The 20707-nt window shown below is 43.9% G+C and overlaps 1 protein-coding gene across 2 annotated transcripts in view; it reads right to left on the bottom strand.

Annotated features, from left to right (window-relative positions):
• Positions 1-12193: 12193 nt before the first annotated feature.
• The window catches only part of LOC107391633 (transcription factor IIIB 90 kDa subunit), a 133155-nt gene continuing 124641 nt past the window's right edge, over positions 12194-20707 (bottom strand). For both annotated transcript variants that reach the window (XM_015969023.3, XM_015969022.3), the window contains 2 exons: positions 14905-15064; positions 12194-12873 (listed from right to left, as the gene is read on the bottom strand). In XM_015969023.3, coding sequence (XP_015824509.3) covers positions 12836-12873; positions 14905-15064 — 198 coding nt within the window. In that variant the 3' untranslated portion in view covers positions 12194-12835. The remainder of the gene's footprint in view (positions 12874-14904; positions 15065-20707) is intronic.

Genomic DNA, 20707 nt, shown 5'->3' with positions numbered 1-20707 from the left:
TCTTCATGCAGATGTGGGTTGTCTCTGGCTTAACAGGCATGTTCAGGTAAACTGGAGACTCTAAGTTGTCCCTAGGTGTGTGTGTGTGTGTGTGTGTGTGTGTGTGTGTGTGTGTGTGTGTGTGTGTGTGTGTGTGTGTGTGTGTGTGTGTGTGTGTGTGTGACTGGTTGTCTCTTTGTGTCCCTGTGATGGACAGGTGATGTGTCCAGGGTGTCCCTTGTCTCTCACCTGGTGACTGATGGAGAAAGACATGAAGCGGTTCAGGTGATCAAATAATGTTAAATAATTTTCACTTTAGTGTCATCATGGCTGTTCATAAATATCAAAACATACCATGACTCACAATCATCAAGGAAGGAAAAACAAGACAAATGTGATCCAAGTGCAGTCTGGTTAGTCGTCTGAAGTCTTTTCAAAAGAAAACTAAATCAACATTCACCGCTTTCACAAAGTAGTGCCTGAGTTTTATTGATTTTAACACAATTGTCACATTCAGATGTGTTTACAACAGCGGCCATGGGTTGTGCACATAAGTATGTTAAACTGCGTGGGGAAACCAACGTATCAGCAGCATAAACATGCACGGTAAATGAGAAGGGTGTGTGTGTGTGTGTGTGTGTGTGTGTGTGTGTTAGCTGTCTAGGGAGTTGTCTCCACAGATGCGGGTTCAGTTATTTCTTAATGAATTATATTACAGAGATGGGACCATATATCAATGCTGAGCTCAGCGTGGAGCAGAAAACTCAGCTGTGGCTGCAGAGAAGCAATTTTCGGGCGTCTCGCTCCACCTCTGTGTGTTTGCTGAGTAACACTCCAGCCAGAAAACTTGAAGGATTTATGTTTGGGAACTTGGAGACGACAGGAGCTTGGTGTGGCAGCAGATTCAGCTCTGCTATAAAAGGCTGGACAGCTCCACAGCCAAGACTAATTTCTCCATTTTCCACACTGTTCAGACTGATTTGGTTCACTGCTCTCTGCAGCACTTAACAGAGGAGTCTTTTTAAAGTCGTGCAGTGGTGTCTTCCCAGCTGCATTTCTGAGATGATGTGTCGGGGCTTGTTCCACGTTATGCAGCTATTTTTTGTAAGTGCTGCACTGGTGGCAGTCTACTCTCACTCAGAAACAAGTGCCAGACTGATACTGTCTTAGAAAACGTGTGACTCTTTGTGAAGCCTGTCAGGAGCATCTGGAGCAGCTGAACCAAAGAGAGGCTTTCCTAACTGTTCCTCTGTGTTGTTCACTTTGGTTTTCAGGCAACTCAGCCAAAAATATGATAATTAAATGTCTGCTTTGATAGCTTACTCTTCAGAAATCGCACCTATAAAACATGCCTGGGTTAAAAATCCCATAATAATTAAGGAATTAGAAAACCACATTTAAACACTGCTGGCCTTGGTTAGGGTTAAGGTCAGAGGTCATGATTCAACCAGAAGACTGAAACTTCATGAGTTTCTGAAAAACAATCTCTGGGATTTTATTTGATTTTTTATTGGATGGTGTCCAATTCCCAGTGCAGTTTGGGCAGGATGACATGACTTGATTGGGATTAAGGCACAATCTAGTAGCCTAGAAATCTAGACCTGCCTTAGCTGTAGCAAAAGCCCTGAAGATGGCTACAGTAATTAGCCAAAACACTAGCAAAACAATGTAAAGAACAACCGTTTTTGTCTGTGTTTTAAAAGAATCAAGCAAGGCAAGAAGCAAAAGATTTTAGTCTGCAGGTCGGTCGAGCCACGCTCCACTGTAGCCTCAGCAGCTCTACCATCAGCCCAATCACTTTAAGGTCTGGCCAATCACAGCACTCTCTTCGGGTGGGCTCAGCACCAGAGCTGTAATGGAGTAAAACTACAAATATGGTGGTGGCTCAGCAACAGCGCTTGTTTGAAACAGCTTTGGCATCAACGTTGGACGATTTATACTTGGGCTTTTCTTTGAGACATGAGCAGAGAGCCTGCCAAGCCATCCTTTATATGTGAATATGTAAGATGGCCACGACCCATAGAAGGATCTCAGTCATGGGCAAAATTGACGATTGTCTTTCAAACAGTCTCCACAGGCTACTGGGCAACGAACGTGTTGTACTGACCACTATGGATGTCGGTCAACGGGGCAGTCCGCCATACATTGTCAAAGAAGACATCCTTGTTCTAAATAAAGAACTTAAGTACCTCTATCTGCTATTGAATTAAAGAAAAGCCCAAGTCTAAATAGTCCAAAGTTGATGCCAAAGTCATTTCAAAACAAGCTGCCGCCATCTTAATTGTTCCCACCATCCCACCCACCAAACCGATAGAGCGCTGTGATTGGAATAACACAAAACTGTAATCAAACCTCTACTTAAGAAACCTTCTCTGGATCCATATGACCCTAACCCAATTATAGACCAATACCTAGCCTTCCATTTTTATTCAAACTGCATTAGTGAGAGTTACAAACGATATTCTCATGACCTCAGATAAGAATCTTGTGTCTGTTCTAGTCTAGTTTACATGGTAACGTAGTCATCTTACTACGTTACCATGTAAACAAAATTCCATTAGATTAACTCCTGCATCAATCATCCCTTACCCAGGTGGTACACGTCACCTTCTCCCAGTTGAAAAGCATGGCCTGAGACCTGAACGAACACTCTCATCCCAGCTGCTTCACACTTGGCTGTGCACTGTCCCGGTGCATGAAGATCGTGCCATGAAGAAAGCAATGGCTCCACATTATCCAGGGGTGAACTGGACGGGTAATTCATGTCAGGAATCTGTTACCGTCTAAGAGCAGACTCGTTTCTGCAGTTTCTCTGTTCGGGGGGTTTGGGGAGTGTCAATGCTGGCCAAGCCACTTCAGCTGACTGACACCCAGGAAATGCTCCTGATGGCCAGTCCACCATTGACATCATCTTAACCCTCCCACTGTCCTAATGGGTGTCACCCCGCGAGGAAAGTTGACCATTGAGCAGGATTGATGGTTTATCCCTTGAGGTCCATGTGACAGGGGTGAGGAGTGGACCTCAAGGGATAAACCATCAATCCTGCTCAATGGTCAACTTTCCTCACAGGGTCACCCATAAAGACAGTAGAAGGGTTAAGAGCATAGACAAGGCACCCCTCTCTGTCTTTGCTTATATTGGGCACCTCGCTCAGTTCAGGTACACTAGCTCTCTCTTGGAGCCAGGACTGGGAGAGGAGGCTGTCAATAAGAACCTAGAGCTCAAATCTAAGTGCATTGCCAGTGTAACGTGATGAAGGAGCTTGATAGGTATTTTATATGTGCCACCTGAAATAACACACCTTACACATTTAGAAACAGAGGGGAGAGAGAGAAGGCCCATACCCCCTCCGGAGCTTTCCATAGTCCCTCTCCCATATGCATCGCCGTCTTAATAACCCTCTTATGACCATAATTATAGCAGGGCCACCTGGTATTTTTTAATCTTATGGCTGTAAAATTGTAATAAAAAGTGCAAAGTGTGTGTAACTCTTCTTTTTTCAGAACAACCTCAGCTTTCAGTGTATGGCTTGCATTTGAATTGTGTTTCTCTACCGCTCCGCATGGAAGCAGCAAAATAACATTTAGCGCTCATAACAGGCGGATTATCAGCGCTCTGCTCATAAAACAGAAGACCTGCAGGCCTCTGTGAGTTAAACCATCCTGATACTGTTCAGGTGTAAACATTGTGCTCCATCCCTGTTTGAACTCAGATGATGCTTCTTGATGCCACAGATTTGTGATGATTTAGCTTGTTTTTTTATTTTACTCCAGAATAAGAGATTAAATTATTACTAAAGCAGTTCAGTGTAGTTAAATTAGTCATTCACATGATTCTAACATGCTGCAGTGTGTGTGTGTGTGTGTGTGTGTGTGTGTGTGTGTGTGTGTGTGTGTGTGTGTGTGTAGGACTGCATGAGACAGCATGGTTTCATCAAATCCATGCATCTTATATCCTGGCTGAAGTAATGGCTCAGGAAAATAATATATTTCATAAATAATGACGTCTTAATAGTATCTACATAATGTTTTATCTTGTCTTTGGTCTGGGAGGTGTAACTTATCATGATACAAGCCTTTTAAAACATGTTAAAGTGTTACAAGAGGAGATAAATGCATGAATTTAAAGTTCATGTTTGGAGACCAACCTTCACAGTTTGGAGGCTCACTCTGGTGAGGAGACACCATTAGTTCTAGTAACACCTGGGCTCCAAGGCCTGTTCTGACAGGATGGATGTTACGGGACCCTTAAGGATTCCAGTTGGATGACTGGAGGATTATTTAGGAGGATTGGAGTGAACAAACTGATTTCAGTGGTGAAGGGTTAAATGAGTGAGTGAACCCACTACCAAGAATGAACTCTGCTAACTTTAAAAATCAGCTGCTCTAAATAAGCATGGAGGTCAGAGAGGAGCTCTAGGATGGACATGGATAAAGGAACTGTAATGTAGAGGTAAAGTAGGGCAGGGCCAACGTTAGCAGCTGTCATACGGTCCATTTGAAACGTTTGACTTTCATTTAGCTTGTTATGTTATGTGACAGGTTAGAGCACAGTCTCATGTTAGAGTTTTGTCATGAAAACATTGAGATACCTCACACACTGATGGCATCTTAAAAAATTATTTTTTCTCAAAATAAAGAATAATTTTAACCACAATTGAAACTTACCATCCTAGAAAAACCTCGTCCAATCAATGTGCACGTCCTGTTCTCACTGATTGGATAGAAATCCCTCCTTCAAGCTGAGTGTGTGTGTGTGTGTGTGTGTGTGTGTGTGTGTGTGTGTGTGTGTGTGTGCGCGCGTGCACACACACGAGCGAATTGTGAACTGGCGTTGTGATTTAGCACTACTTAGATGTAGCCATCCTTACGCTGACAAAAATGTAACTAAGTAACATTTACTTTGAGTACATTTTGTTTACGATACTTTTTACTTTTACTTGAGTAAAAATTTAGGCAAGTACTTTTACTTGTAATTGAGTAAAAAATTATCAAAGTATTGGTACTCGTACTTAAGTAGGAAATTTTAGTACTCTTTCTACCTCTGGTGGCTACATCGTAGCTCATCACCATCAGTGTGTGAATGTGTGTGTGAATGGATGAATGATACACTGTAGTGTAAAGTGCTTTGGAGTCCTTACTCTGAGAGGCGCTATACACGTGCGGATCATGTATCATTTTGATAGTTAGTTTCTGTTTAGCCAGCTACTGATGCGTTCGCTTTCTCCTTGGAAATTCCAACACCGTCATTCACCCAGAAGGAAAAATAAACAGTTTTAAAAAGAACGACAAAAGGAATGAAGATACACAGTAAATTTAGTTCACAGCACAGATGTATGCTTCAGTGTAATCAGCAGTTAATAAAACTACAAGGACCACCATGACACAGTTTATCCAGAGGAGAAAGGAGAGGAGTACGTGGAGCTGGGTTTGTTTTTGTCATTTAGAAACTGTTGCTGTTAAAGGTTTTCACGCTGAAGAATTTTGTACAACACTACGATGATAAAATACAAACTGTTGTATGTTATCGTGATATTTATCAAATATGGTTATATATATAGAGAGAGAAAAATATATATTTAATTATAAAAGAGATAAATTTAATTATTAAACACTCAAAAGTATTGAAAATTGGTAATGTTAAATACTGTTATCGATTCGTAGGTACCGAGAATTGGTACTGTATCGATTCAAATGTCAAAGGTTCCCATCCCTAGGCACACCTGTCCTTGAAAAATCCCACTGGACTCTTTATTTTACCTCCTGAAGCAGAAAAAAAAGCTCAAGACTCCACAAGTTACTTGAATCTCCAAGAAAATAGATATTAGGAGCAACCTTGAGCGCCTCCATTTTTTTTAGCAGTGGTTGCCTGCAGTAGAGAGAAGGTTAGCGAGGAGCTCAGGTACAAAACAAAGGACCAGGGAGGTGAAAGACTCCCTCAAAGCTAAAGAGGAGGGACTGAGAAAGTATTGTGTAGACAGGGGGCAGATTGTGGTTGCCTGTAAAATGCTGATGCAGGAAAATGCAGTGCAGCCACAGAAAAGATGGGTGGGAGAGTTTAAGGGCATGCAGGCGGAGATCATTATGGAAACAGCTTTAGACAAGAAAAAAGATACATTTACTTCCTGATACCAGACCTTTGTATTGACCACTGGTGTGTTCAGGCTCTGAAAGCAAAAACATGTCCAGGAAAAACTGTCTTTTGTAAATTTAGATGATTTTAAAATGTCAGAAATGACTTAATAGGTGTAACTTAGGACAAAAGTCAAAAAACACTGAAAGGTGAGAAAAGTTTAAAAATGTGTCTTAAACCTCGAGAAGTTTAGAGGATTCATATCATGGTGGTTGGGCATGCAGCTTCATGAGCGAAAGGTTTATTTCAGAGCCCTCCCCAGTACAACCGACCATTCTGACTGAGATAACGTCTGAGTTGTGCCTTTGGAGGAAAGTGAGGAGGACGCCGACTCCAGTTAAAGGAAGTAGGCGGAAACGGGAGAGGCCTAGGATAGGAAAGAGGAGGGCGAGGAACAGGAAGTCGGCTAACAAAAGAGGGGTGTGAAAGGAAGAAAAGAGGCAGGAAATGTTTTCAAAGTGTAATGGGTAGGAGACTATGGACAGAAGGACACACAATCTTCAACCTTACACAACAATCTCCTTCATGTAGTGCTAGGGTCTGAGATTTGAGTCTTCCTCCATCCCAGTGATGAGCAGTGAGACGTCATTGTCTACAGCTACTGGGAGAAAGTAAGCAACATACAAGAAGACAGGTGGAACATCACCATGACAAAGTGGGCCATAGCATCACTAGGCCAACCTAAACTCCACCACTACATAACTCTAGGGCTACTCCAGGACTCTAGAAGGCGCTATATCAAATACAGGCTATTAACCGTTTACAAAGTGCTTCACGTAGATCAAAACAAAATAAATTATGATCTCAAAACAGAAATAGATTAACATCAGAAAAAAAATCATAAAACTAATGAACGATGATTACAAATTTGAGATAAAAAAAAGATTTAGGTAAAAGCAGCTTTAAATAAAAGGGTTGGAGCATAAGGCTTTAACAGTTCAGTAATATGGGGAGGAGCTTGACCATGTAGAGTCCTGAAAGTTATAGTCAGGATTCTAAAATTAACTCTAAAGTTCACGGGTAACCAGTGCAGACATTAGAATAGGAGTGATGTGAGCTCTTCTGTTTGCTCCAGTTAGGAGCCTCGCTGCAGAGTTCTGGACCAACTGAAGGCGGTCAAGGGCTTTTTTTGGTAAAACATGTGAAAAGTGTGTTACAGTAATCTAGACGGGAGGAGATAAAGGCATGGAGAACCATTTTAAGTTCATGTGTTGACATCAAACTTCGCAGTTTGGAGATATTTCTTAAGTGATAAAAACTGTTTCAGACCAACGTTTTTGAGTGGCCTTCAAGAGACATTGACTGGTCCAAAACACCCAAATTTCTTAAGTTTATCTTGACGGCAGAGGATAAATGACCAAGTTTTAGACTAATCAGGGGAACCATGGTCTCAGGGGCAGTGAAGGAAGTTATCTTCTAGCCAGCTGGTGATAGCTGATAGACACTCTAGTCATTCAGTTTGTAGAACTCAGAATCCTTAAAGGAGCAGTACAGCTGAATATCATCTGCATATAGGTGATGAGACATTATGAAAAGAATCAAGTATCTGTCCAAGAGGGTGCATGTACAGCAGAAACAACAGTGGACCCAAAACAGAGCCTTGGGGTACCCCACAGAACAGATCAGTAGAATCTGACATGGTTTGGTTGCTACAGACACTGTAACATCTGTTAGAAAGGTACGATCTAAACCAGTATAGAACAGTTCCAGAGATCCCCACCGAGTCACCAAGTCTGTTAATTAAGGTGCTGTGATCAACAGTGTCGAAAGCTGCAGAAAGATCTAACAATACTAACACTGTGAACTCCCCGTTGTCTGCAGCCATCATGATGTCACTGAAGGCCTTTTACGGAAACCAGACTGGAATTTATCAAAACTGTTGAGTAGTTCCAGAAAAGTAATCAGCTGATCTGCCACAACCTTTTCCAATATTTTAGAGATAAAGGGTCATTTAGTAGAGCACCTTGGGGGGCTCCAGGACTCTAGAAGGCACTATATCAAATACAGGCCATTTACTATTCCATTTTAAATCCAGTTTTCCAAGTTTATCCAAGAACAGTGGGCAGCTAATTAGCTCGGGATTGTCGATTTTTTACAGAAAGCAGGTTCTTTATCGCAGGGCTGCAACTCTCACGCATTGAGCGTGAGACAAATTTATCTGGCACTCTTCACACACCACACCTCCAATATCTCACATTGAACACACACACACACACACACACACACACACACACACACACACACACACACACACACACACACACACACACACACAGTATGGAAGCAAAATGATCACCATGTAAAAGTTAGCAACCTTGTTTATTATTGCAAACAGAATGCAAGCATTCTCATTCCTCCTGCCCCCCTCTTTACTGAGGGATTAAAAGAACAACATCAGAGGAAACGTATGTTTCTGCTCAGGTTGAAGGTGGGGGAGAGGGGCTGGTGAAAATGGACAAGCTGCGTAGGCAGAGGTGGTCCTCTGGGAAGAGAACATGCAGGTACAAGAGGTGGGACGAAACCTGAGTGGCCTTGGAAAGCAGACCTGACAGCAGAATTACACAGCATCAAAAAGCATGAAATGATGTTTCAGGCTATGCTGGCAGGAAGGAGAACCTAAAAGGAGACAGCAGTGACCAACACAAGGGCTGTAACTTCATCGTTTCTTTGTAAGTAAGTGCCTGTTCCAAAGACCCGAGGCGCTGCAGTGTCATGTTGGGTTCAGATGTGGGAGAGTACTTCTGTATTCACACCAAATAATGATGGACATAAAACTCCTTTAGACACACTTTGGATGAAGTTGGCATAGAACATTTTTATTTTAGTACAGAAGTCTTTAAAGAATGACCTCTGTGACCTGCACCAGGCACGGGGGCCTAAAAGTTTAAAGGTTTTAGGTAAACCAGGCATGTTGGAATTCAATCTTTAGCTTTTAAAAGCAGGTCAGAGTCAAGGAAAGGTCAAAGGAGTGACCAAAAACTGAGATTTCACATCAAGTTCTTCAAGTTTTCCCCCGAATCACTCGATCCGACTATAGCTGAACAGAGGGTAGTCCCAGGTCCCAGCAGGTCACCTGTTTCCCACTGCTCATCGGAGACTCGTCAAAGACAGAGAGGATTTCCCCAAGAGGATCAATAAAGCACCAGTTATAAATAAAACATCTTTATTTCCTGTTCGGATACAAACAAATAAAAGCTGCTAACCCAATGATGTTGATGCAGCAATGAGAAACTGTAGTCAGGTACAAACAGGAAGTTAATAAACCTTAAAAGATTTAAGTCAATGGATGTTTTCATGCCTCTGTTTGTTCTGACCCTTTGTGCTGGAGAGGACATCCATTAGAACTTGAGGACCGATGAAGAACTGTGTTGTACAATCATTCCTGTCTGTATTAAGACCGATTCAAATCAATTATTAAAAGCTCCAAATTAAAGTGATAATCAGCTGGTGTAACCCTGACTGCAACTATATGTAGGCTTAATAATATTCAACATGCTTAATAAGTATCCATGTGCAAATCAGTCAATGAGCTCCAACATCACCCTGCTTCATCAAAACACCTTCAAAACATTTACTTAATTTTAAATTAATTATTAGGTTTGATATTGATCTAATAAAATTAGTTACCAGCGTACAATGACTGTGATGTCGACAGACTTTTATCTTCATGTAAAGACGTTGGAGAATTGTAGGGGTTGAGAAACTGTTGGTGGTCAACCCAGATCCCCTCCTTGTGGACCTGGCCTGGCTCATATGAACTCAAAGGACCAGGACTTGTGCAGCTTCCCTCCTGGGTTCCTATTTTTCTTGAGTAGCACTTTCAAAACCATTTGAAACTACTGTAGCATATAAGTTAATAAAATAAAAACACCAAAAAGTTGAATTAAGAAAAAAGGTCACATGTAAAAACTCAACATGCATCTTCTAGTGAACGTATCAACTTGGGTTCAGGTTCCCCTTCCTCTCCAGTGAGGATCTCCTCGTCATTCATTCAACTGGCCCAAGTGGCTGGGGAGAGGGCAGACTGGGCCTCTCTGCCTAGGCTGCTGAGCCCACGATCCGATCCCAGAGAAGCGGACGAATGGACTAAACTACAGGTATTTTAGGTGCATGATTAAATCTGGCCGGCTGTTTTTTTATTTTATTTTTTTTATTATCCAAGTTTAGTCAAATTCTTCCGCCAGGCAATCCCAGCAGATGTTCACTATACGTCTGAATCCATCAGGTCTACATGGTGTCCTCTGCTGACATCTGAAATAGTTTACCACCAGGTGATCAGCGACCGCTATTCTCTTCACCCGTGTCTGAAACATCAGAGGGCATGACTAACATGTTAATCCTTGACCTGCGACCTAGAATGCACTAGGACTAGGTATACCAATGGACATGTTGTCTGTTATGGCTAAACTGCGACTTGAACAGAAGTCCAACAACAGCACACCACTCTGGTTCAGGCCGGGCTGACTTCATTTGCCGGCCGAAGAAATAACTAGGGACTAATGACACATCCTTGAGGAACTCCTATGTTCCTATGATTACTCGCAAGCTTCCGGGAGAGCCCTGTGAGAGTTCCATTGGGGGGGGGGGTGATGAAGGTCCCACCAAAGCCAGGCTCCCCCTGGCTCCACCGTAATTCGAACCCTGGATAAGATGATGAATTGTGGTGTAACTTTTGATTCCTGTACAAAGAGAGAATCTTGGTCTTACAGAGAGAGCTTCTCTTGAGAAATTATGGGATAGTTGTGTTGGATGAGCATTTTTCAGGCACAGCTAATCATATTCTCCAGGTGGGATAAGACTGCATGCAGGGGATGTGTGAGTCATCAGCTGTTGGCCAATAGAAACAGTAAGCAAGCTGTTTGAGTCCAGAGAAGGTAAGAAGAACGACTGAATGGAATTCATGGATTGAAGCAGGTTCCAGCTGTTTTAGACACAAGGATGATACAGGCAGCATTAAAGAAGAAGAAAAGATCTTTTCTATAGCGCCTCTCAAGATAAAAATCTCAAGGCGCTTCACAAAGACGAAAAAATGTTAAAATATAAAAAAAGAATTAAGAAAATGATTAAAATATATTTAAAATGAGCAAAAAATAGACAATTGTGATTAAAAATGTAAAGAAAGAGAGAGAGTGAATAGGAAAGAGGGAAATCAGTGGATCCTGAGGAAGGTGGAATAGGTGGGGAGAGCAGAATAAAGAGAGAGTGATGAAGGTCACACCAAAGCCTGAACAGGTGAGTTTAAAGGAGTCCACTGATCTCAGGCTCGGGGGAGAGAGGTCCAGAGTCTGGGGGCCACAGCAGCAGATGATCTGTCACCTTTGACCTTTAGCCTGGTGCTGCACAACCAGTAGGCTTTGATCACTGGACCTCAGGGACCTGCTGGGGGTGTAGGGACTAAGAAGATCACCAATGTAAGATGGTGCTTGTCCATGTAAGGCCCTATAGACCAGAACCAGGATCTTGAAATGAACCCTGAAGTTAACTGGCAGCCAGTGAAGCTGGAGGAGAAGCGGGGTGATGTGGGTGTGTTTGGAGTAAAACTGTGTTGGTGCAACTGTCGGCCACAAAGCAGTAATGGAGATGTCAGTAGAAACACCGACTACTCTGTGGTCAAGCGTTTGAATACACAACCCCGTATAGACCTTCAGGAGTCTGATCTTTATCCCTGCTGTGTTGTTCTAAGATTCAAACCTGACATAAGCTGTACTTAACCTGTCATGAAGGAGGACATCACTGTGATCAGGACGTGCGGCGTTCCTTTAGTTCAGTTATGGCCAGAATCTGAAATGATAGAAGCTTGATGTCCTCGAATAACCAGTTATCCTGGATTTGGTTCTGCCATCTTGACCAGGATAATTCAGGAGGATTCTTGTTGTCTGCACTCTATGAATAATTATTATCACAGTTTAATAACAGGGACAGTCAAGGAGACCGGTTTATAGAGACATAAGTGCATTTTATTCTATTAAATATGTTGCATGTTTCCTACAGGAAGCTGCAGGATGTTAATTTAATATATTTACCATGAACACCTTTTCTGTTTGTTACAAGAAGACAAACGTTTTTGCATAGTTGGTGAAATCTTTACTTTTAAAGGCACACATAGATTCAACCTGATTCACAGGTGCAACAGTGAGGGCTGCATTCCACTCCCGCAGGTTAGCTAACCAGCAGCACTTTTAAATGGGATGCAGCCCAGATTAACACACGTGTGCTCTCCTCACTCTAACAGGTTAGATGGTCTGCTGTGAAATGAACCGGCGAGTCAAAACAACACAAAACACTCCAGTAAATAATGTTCTGTCTGTACAGCCACAAAATGATGAAGCCTAAAAAAGTGAATGACTCAAATACTGGTAAAGATTCTGGCTGAGGTACAAGTCAGATAATCTGTTAATTAAACAAACACCTGATCTAGCAGACAAACAAATACCAAGCTGAGCGCACAAGGTCGGGTCAGAACGGACCCAGCTCACGTAGATCCGGGCTTTAGTCTGTTTGGTTTTTGTTCTGGATGAGTTAATATTGACTCCCTGAACAGAATAATCTCCTCCAAACTCATACTAGCATGGCTGTTAGCAGCAGAATCAAACGCGGCGAGGAGGAGAATCTAATCTGATCCAATCCCACCTCTCACCAGTAGCATCAAACACGTTTATACTTAGTTCCTGGAATTAACATTCCCTCCGTAGTGGTATGGAGGAATAAAGCCGGAGGGGCCTGCTAGAATCCATCTTCATAATCTCCGTCACAGCCATAATCTAGATGAACACACACAAAGATTAGACATGCTGAGTTCAGTTCATACAAACAGGTCATCTTACTCCCATCTTTGAGGTTTAGGACAAACTAAATGTGCTGTTGCTGGATCACTGGGAGGATGCAGAACTGTTTTATGGCTTCATGAATCAGCTTGTGCTGGTGGATGACCCTCAGCGTATCTTCTAGCTTCAATCTGCCTCTCATCTCTTCTGATTAGCTGCTAAACAATCTGAGAGAGCGCGCCTCCTTTGAAGTTTAATGAGCGTTCCCGTCAGGAACCCGGTTGAAGAAGAAAAGGGTTTGCTGACAACATAAACTCCAAACTTCCAGCTGCAGCAGCATCCTGATCCTGGAGATCTCTCTGTGACTCATCCTGATGACAGTCAGCCTGTTTGATATGACAGGTTATTTTAATGCAGGATTTTAGATTAATTGAAACCCATCGGGCTCTGAATACCCGAACATTACTGTTACAGCCGTAGACACGATGGAGGGTTTCCTAACTCGACAGGCTGAGACTGCTCTAGTATTCCAGAGGAACTCATTCCACCATTCCCAACCGAATCCTCAGAGAGGAGCAGGTGAACTCTGGTTTGCCTCCCGTGCGTGTGACTGTTGGGGAAACGGCGTGCACTGAAAGCAGAGGTGTCAGTAACTGACTTGGTGAGGAGAGTCAGCAGACAGACGGGGTGTCCACAGGGGCAGCTCTCACCCTGACCTTCTGACCTTCCATTTAGGAGGCTAAAGTTTGGTTTATGCTTGACGCATTGACTTTCCGCACGGTGATGCGGCTCGCGGATGGAACGCGCTTCACAACTCGCAGCGTTTATGGTTCATGCGGCTTGTCTCTGTGGTGAGCCAATATTCTCCCAAACTGTAGGGGGCAGCATGAACCTCTACAGCATGCATCCAACACTACACCATAGTAGAAGTAGAAATTACTGTTTACAACATGGCATTCCAGCATTTTTAACAGCGTCCTCGTCTTTTCCGACAGTGCAAGCTATTTCTCTCCAAGAATTATTAACAACATGTTGATCACGGTGATCTCTGAGAGCTGAATCATACAAATGTCTGTATTTACCAACCTCTGCCATACTAGTTCTTGCCAGTCCGCCATGTTTTTCCGCGTCCGTCCGTCCGTGTGGTTAGAAAATTTCCTAGGTGCGCGGTGCGGAAATTTTGGGCAGTGTGGAGGCGCGGTGGAGGGGCGTGGTTGTGAAGGTTGGTTTATGCTTGATGCGTCCGCGAGGTCCGCACGGCAAAATTGAGTCATTTTAACAACCACGCCTCTCCACCGCGCCACTGCAGGGCCCAAAATTTACGCACCACACACCTAGGAAATTTTCTAACCACGTGCACTGTCGGACGCGGAAAAACATGGCGGACCGGCAAGAACTAGTATGGCAGAGGTTGGTAAATACAGACAATTGTATGATTCAGCTCTCAAAGATCACCGTGATCAACATGTTGTTAATAATTCTTGGAGAGAAATAGCTCGCACTGTCGGAAAAGACGAGGACGCTGTTAAAAATGCTGGAATGCCATGTTGTAAACAGTAATTTCTACTTCTACTATGGTGTAGTGTTGGATGCTTGCCGTAGAGCTCCATGCTGCCCCCTACAGTTTGGGAGAATATTGGCTCACCGCAGAGACGAGCCGCACAAACCATAAACGCTGCGAGTTGTGAAGCGCGTTCCATCCGCGAGCCGCATCACCGCGCGGAAAGTCAATGCGTCAAGCATAAACCAAGCTTAAAGCACAAACACCCACCTCCCTTTAGAAATCATAAGACAGCTCAGGATTTTTTCGGTCGTGGATTCAAGGACACAGCCAGAGAAGTGAAGAAATGTAATTTTAGTGAAGGCTCATTAAAACGGACCAGGAGGCGGAGCGGGAACATCCAGAACTGTCTGAGTCTGGGCTCCATCAGTCAGACTGAAGCAACAACAGCGTCTCCAAACTTGGGTGTTTATGAAAACAACCTGAACTAAATATGGCCTCTGATGGAGGTGTGCTTTTAAACTGACCGTTGCCCCCCAGCAGCTCCATAGCACTGACACAAGGATCCTCCTCCTCCTCTTCCTCTTCATCAGCAGCTGCGTCATCGTAGGCGACAGGTCCGCTCTCCACCACCACTCCACTGGGGTGCGCTGCAGCGGGCTCTGGTTGGGGGCTGGAGATGCCGTCCTGGGCACACAGGAAACAGGATCCCGCTGAACCCAAACCCATCAGACAAAGTTTAGAGTTTAATCAAAGTTCATATAAATGCGTTCGAACCCACAAATGGTCCCCAGTTCCTGTTGGTGATTAGCCTCCACGTAAGCTCGTCTCTAAAGTGCCACAGAACCGGATCCAGGTGGCAAACGTCCAGACTGAATCACATCGTCTGCTCAGACCAGAGCTGCTTTAAAATCATCCACCCAACACTTGCCTCATCACTTCCTGCTCACAGAGGCTGGAAACATCCTTCATCAACTCCAGCAACCAATCAGAAAAACATAAACATGGCGCTGCGGACCAACTAGAGCGGGAGAGTTGTTAAATCGGTGAGGATGGGAGCCTGTCAACACCAGAAGGCTGAGGAAACAGGTGTGGGCCGACAGGTGGTCCCCCTGGTAACACCGATGAAGCTGCGTTTGGGTTGGATGTTAGAAGATATTCAAACTGTTGAGATTACGCTGTTATTTTTTTTTATTATGTCTTTATAATCATTTATATTATTGTTCTTGTGAAGCGCCTCGTGACTTATATCTTTAGAGGCGCTATAGAAAAAGGAGTTTCTTCTTCTGTCTCATGTTAAGCAGCAGCTGAGACGTCTATGACCACAAACTTTTCCTTTGGTTTCCAACAACATTCACATTTTCAAGTGAAGCACACTCCTCCTCTTGTTTGGACTTTTCTCTCTTGTGCTAACTCCTGATCTATAATTCCATTTGGACACCATCTCCCTTCCTCCATGGATCCACCTGCCTATCGGACCATTTAACTACTGGTTGACCCGATGCTGCTGCTGCGGTCATTGCGGGAACGTGCACGCGTCGATAACTTGTTTCTCTTTTCTCTCCTCTTGCATGAGCTGACAGGAGCTGACGGTGCTGTATGCATTGTGCTCAGTGGCGGAACGTCCTACAGGGAAACACGGCAGCCGCCTAGGGCACCATCCATGGGGGGGGGGGGGGGGGGGGGGGCGGAGGTGGGGGGGGGGGCACACACACCACCATCAATTTACCCAAAGAAAAAGAAAGAAAAAAAAACAGGGTGTTTCTCAATGTCAAGGCGCCTTGCCTTGGGAGGCGATGTCTTGTGAAGCCAGGCGCCTTGCTTACAAGGACACGGTCCTTCCTTGGTCAAAGAAAATGGTTAAATGGAACAGACTTACATCATGTGACTGCGGCTTCCACGGCGGTCACGTGACATGGGAGATAACGTTATATTTTATACGTATTAGTTTCAATATAAATATATAATGAGACTTTTACTTTTTAAATTGTGTATATGTTTATTAAATTAAATATATAAGTGAGTTACTACCCGCCAGCCACCGAAGCTGCAATTATTAAGCAACTAACCAACCATAGATAACTTCTTTGTATCTAAAAAAAACATTTTAAATTAGCTGACTTACTTTTAAACTTGAAATTTGCCCCCGAAGTAGCTGCCAGCTTCTGATCCACCGTCCTTTTGAAAATACCGCGGTGTATTCTGGGTAATTTTTGACCAAGGTGATTGGCTTGGTTAGAATCCTCAGGGGGCGGGGTTATTTTAATAGGAGTTACCAGACCCTTTCTCTGTGCAGAATCAAACAGAGGAGGAGTCTGGCAGGCTAGGCTAGCAAAGGAGAGAGGATATCACTTTTGATTAGTTTGTTGTATTTTTCTAATTCTCTGATTAGCATATAGCCGTGTTAGCCAGCAGTAGCTAAAGTATCATCATGCCATCGAGTTAAGACCAGGTAGCAGCGAGGGTGTGACGTCACATTCTGTTTCGTCTCACACAAGTTTCTCCGCTACCTAAATGCCCAGTGTCCCGTTTTGGTGGGAAATTCCCTGTTTCACCCCTCTTTCTTGCCCCCTTCCTAGGGATGGGTACCTTTGACATTTGAATCGATTCGGTACTAATTCCGGTACCTACGAATCGATACCGGTACTTAACGGTACCAATTTTCGATACTTTTGAGTGTTTAATATTTTTAATTCTCTTTTATAATTAAATATATATTTTTCTCAATCTATAACCATATTTGATAAATATCACGATAAATAACATTCAACTGTTTGTATTTTAACATCGTCCTTGTAGTTTTATAAGCTGATAATTAAACTGAAGCAAACATCTTTACTGTGAACTAAATTTACTGTGTATCTTCATTCCTTTTGCCGTCTTTTTTCAATTGATTTTTCCTACTGGGAAGTTAGAATTTCCGAGGAGAAAGCGAACGCACCATTAGCTGATAACAATGGTGGCAATGGAAGCTAACATATCAAGCTAACGTTATCTTAAACAGTTTATTTAGCTGCTGGAGCAGATTAAAACGATGATGCCTCACACTTAAATCGTTGTCACTGGTTTCATCTTCACATAATCACCCGTCACATTTAGTAAAGTGAAGCCAAACTTTAGAGCGCGTTCATGTTCTTCTAGTCGGAAATTCGGAGTTCCGAGGAGAAAGTGAACGCACCATTAGCGGAAAGGAAGCTAACAAATCAAGCTAACGTTATCTTACATTTTATTTACCTACCGGAGCAGATTAAGATAAGGATGTCTCACTTAGATCGTTGTCGCTGGTTTCATCATCACCCAGTTACCCATCACATTTAGTGAAGTGGACCCAAGCTTTAGCCTGTGTTCTTTCTACCATGCTGCTCTGTTTACAACTGGCTCGCAGCGACCGACGACATAACGCTCTTGCGCATGCGCAGCTGTCTAGACAAGTTCTCGTTATGAAGGACGGGTACCGAAACGAGGCACCGTTTCAAATGAAGTGAATCGGTGCTCAGTTGGTACTATGGAATTCGGTCGGTACCTTAAAAAGTACTAAATTCGGTACCCATCCCTAGCCCTTCCCCATAATTTCCCCCACCTCCTCCCCACGGAGACCCGACAGACAGGAGTGACTGTCCGAGTGCTCTGCAGCGAGACGGCGATGAGGGGTGCAGAGACAGTAGCTGGTTCGGTGCTGCTGTCTGGATAAACCACAGATGAAGAGCTGCTGGTCAGCCTGCAGGAGACCGAGAAGAAGGCTCTTCTGTTGAAGAAGATGTTGGCATGTTGGAACTACCTTTAGCACATCTTTCTTATGTTCTAGGACCTTAAAACGTTACAGCAATCCAAGTCAGATGTCAAAAGTCCATTTCCAGTTCCTGTCAAATGTTTCATTACTTCTATCTTTGTGTTTAATATAAACGATAAAAGTGAAGGGTTGTAGCAGCTGGAACCACTGCTAAAGCCACAACCCTGACCCTAACTCTCGGAATCCAGATCATTTCCCCAGATGTTCCCCGTTTATCAGTGAAATATAGTTTGGTATCTACCTGCAGTGGAAACTACAGGTCAGACTCAAATGTTAGAATGTGTTGCAAAAGTTCCTTCAGGTCAGTAATTCAGCCTAAAAGGTGCAACTGATGTGAGACAGACTCATGACATGCTGAGCCAGATATTTCAGTCTTTGTTACAATAGTGATGATTATGGTTTACAGCTGACGACAACCCCACATTCACAATCTCAGACTATTAGAATAATACATGAAATCAATAAAAATGATTTAAATAGAGAAATGTCAGACCTCTGAAAAAGTGTCATCAAGCAAATGTACCTTTTGCTTTTAATGAAATGAATGAACTTGTGCTGACCTCAGAGCAGATGAGGATATCACCATGTGGACTCGCTAGAGGTGCAGCAGCTGAACATGTGATAGTGAGGAGCTGTCACACACTTACAAGATGCTAACAGAAGCTAATAAGACTCCAAATCCTGCCATCCTCAAACAGGCGCACCAGAGCTTTTATTCCCCAGAGAACAACTTACAAGGCACTGATTCCTACTAGACATGAACTTACTAAAAAAAACAAGCCAGAGAAAGTGCAGCAGAGGTGAACTGGCTTGTAGCACCACCATAAGGACCTACTAACCAAAAGGACACAAGTGAGCTTCCTCTGTAGGGGACGGGAGCAGCCAGAGATAAGCCATCATGCAGGGGAGCTCAAAGAGAAGCGGCAGCTCCTCCTCATCAGAAGGAGTCAACTGAGGTGGACAGAGGTCCCCCCTGGGAGGAGACCCCCCGGGCTGACCCAAAACTCAATCTGAAGTTTTTATTTTAGAGTAAACTGATCATTTTGTCTTCTCTTTGGTGAGTGTTCTACATGAATGGAGATGATCGGCCAGTCCAGGTCACTGTCCTCTCCTGTGATCTCATCTGCTTTAATCATCTGCTCATCTTTGACCTCCTCCCACCCGAAGCTCAGTCTGAACCTGGCTGAAGAACTGGGAGCAGAAATCAGATTCTCAGCCTCATAAAGACGTCCTTTCTTATCCTGGCCCGGCTTATAACTCACGTGTGCGTGTGTGTGTGTGCGTGTGTGTGTGTGTGTGTGTGTGTGTGTGTGTGTGTGTGTGTGTGTGTGTGTGTGTGTGTGTGTAGTGGGGGGGGGGGGTGCACTTGGCAAATGCATCTCTTCGCTGTAATGAAATGGAAAGATTACATAACAGGAGCTGGGAGCTACAGGGCCATTTGCTCCAGTTCCCAAGGGGAGGGGCCAGGGGGGTTGCTAGGTAACACGCCTTGTTGACCCGGCCCCTTGTGCATGAGCCTGTGCTCCTCTGCTAAAGACACATGGTTTGGGGGATGGGGGCGAGGGGATAGAAAGAGCGAGAGGAAGACGGAGACGAAAGAATGAAACACAGAACAGCTTTAGGAAAAATATTAAAATGTTGACTTGTGTGTTTTGATTCATGTGAGCTTTAAAGACACACGAGTGTTCTTCAAGGAACAGAAAGGCGGTTTGATGCTTTGTTCATTAACAGATTTTTCTGTGAGGTCAGAATGTGTGTAAAATCCACCCTAACTAAACTAGAAGTGATGTCTTCCTGTAGTCTGCGGAGGTCAAAATCAAATCAGGTGTCCCGTTGCCTTTGTCCACATCCCATCGTTGTGTTCATGAAAACTGTTAACAGTTTGTTTTGCCAACGCCGTCGGTGTGAAACCACGAGCTGCTATCACACGTCTGAGCAATAAGGTCCAGACTGACCTGAAGGTTTCTGTGGACGACACTCGACCTTAGAGAGTTGAACAGGAAGCACAGACATACATGACAGAAGTCACTTTAACTCAGCAGCAGCAAACGCCACACAGGAAAACAGCAGGACGGAGGAAAAGCCCCTAAATGGCCGTTTGTGACACTTTAATGTCCCAGTTTGAGGCCGCATTTATTTTGAGACCCTGTCGAGGTTTATAGGAGCGGGGAAATCCCCGGAGTGGACCAGAAGCAATAAAGGGAGGGCAAACAAAGACAAAGTGAGATTCACCTCTCACACGACCTGAGTAGACTGCTGCCCCCCCCCCCCCCCCCCCCCCCCCCCCGGGACATCACAGCGTCCTGCTTAATGTGTCTGAACAGCAGGACGTCTGGTTGACCTCAGCAACCAAACCCGTCTGTGTTTCTGTAGCCCAGAACCTGATTCTTGCCCAAGACGTAATCATCACAACTCCAGACAACAACAGCAGGACCAGCAAGTCAGCTCATGGAGAAGGAAATAACGAGTCCAGAGAAACTGGTTCAAGCTTAGCCCAGGAGACGCGATCCTAGCTAAATACCTCCCCAGCAGCAGGGTGA

Source organism: Nothobranchius furzeri, chromosome 18 (genome assembly GCF_043380555.1).
Source record: "Nothobranchius furzeri strain GRZ-AD chromosome 18, NfurGRZ-RIMD1, whole genome shotgun sequence".
Lineage (NCBI taxonomy): Eukaryota > Metazoa > Chordata > Actinopteri > Cyprinodontiformes > Nothobranchiidae > Nothobranchius > Nothobranchius furzeri.
Note: the sequence above shows the minus strand (reverse complement) of the source record. Positions and strands in the feature narration are given on the sequence as shown.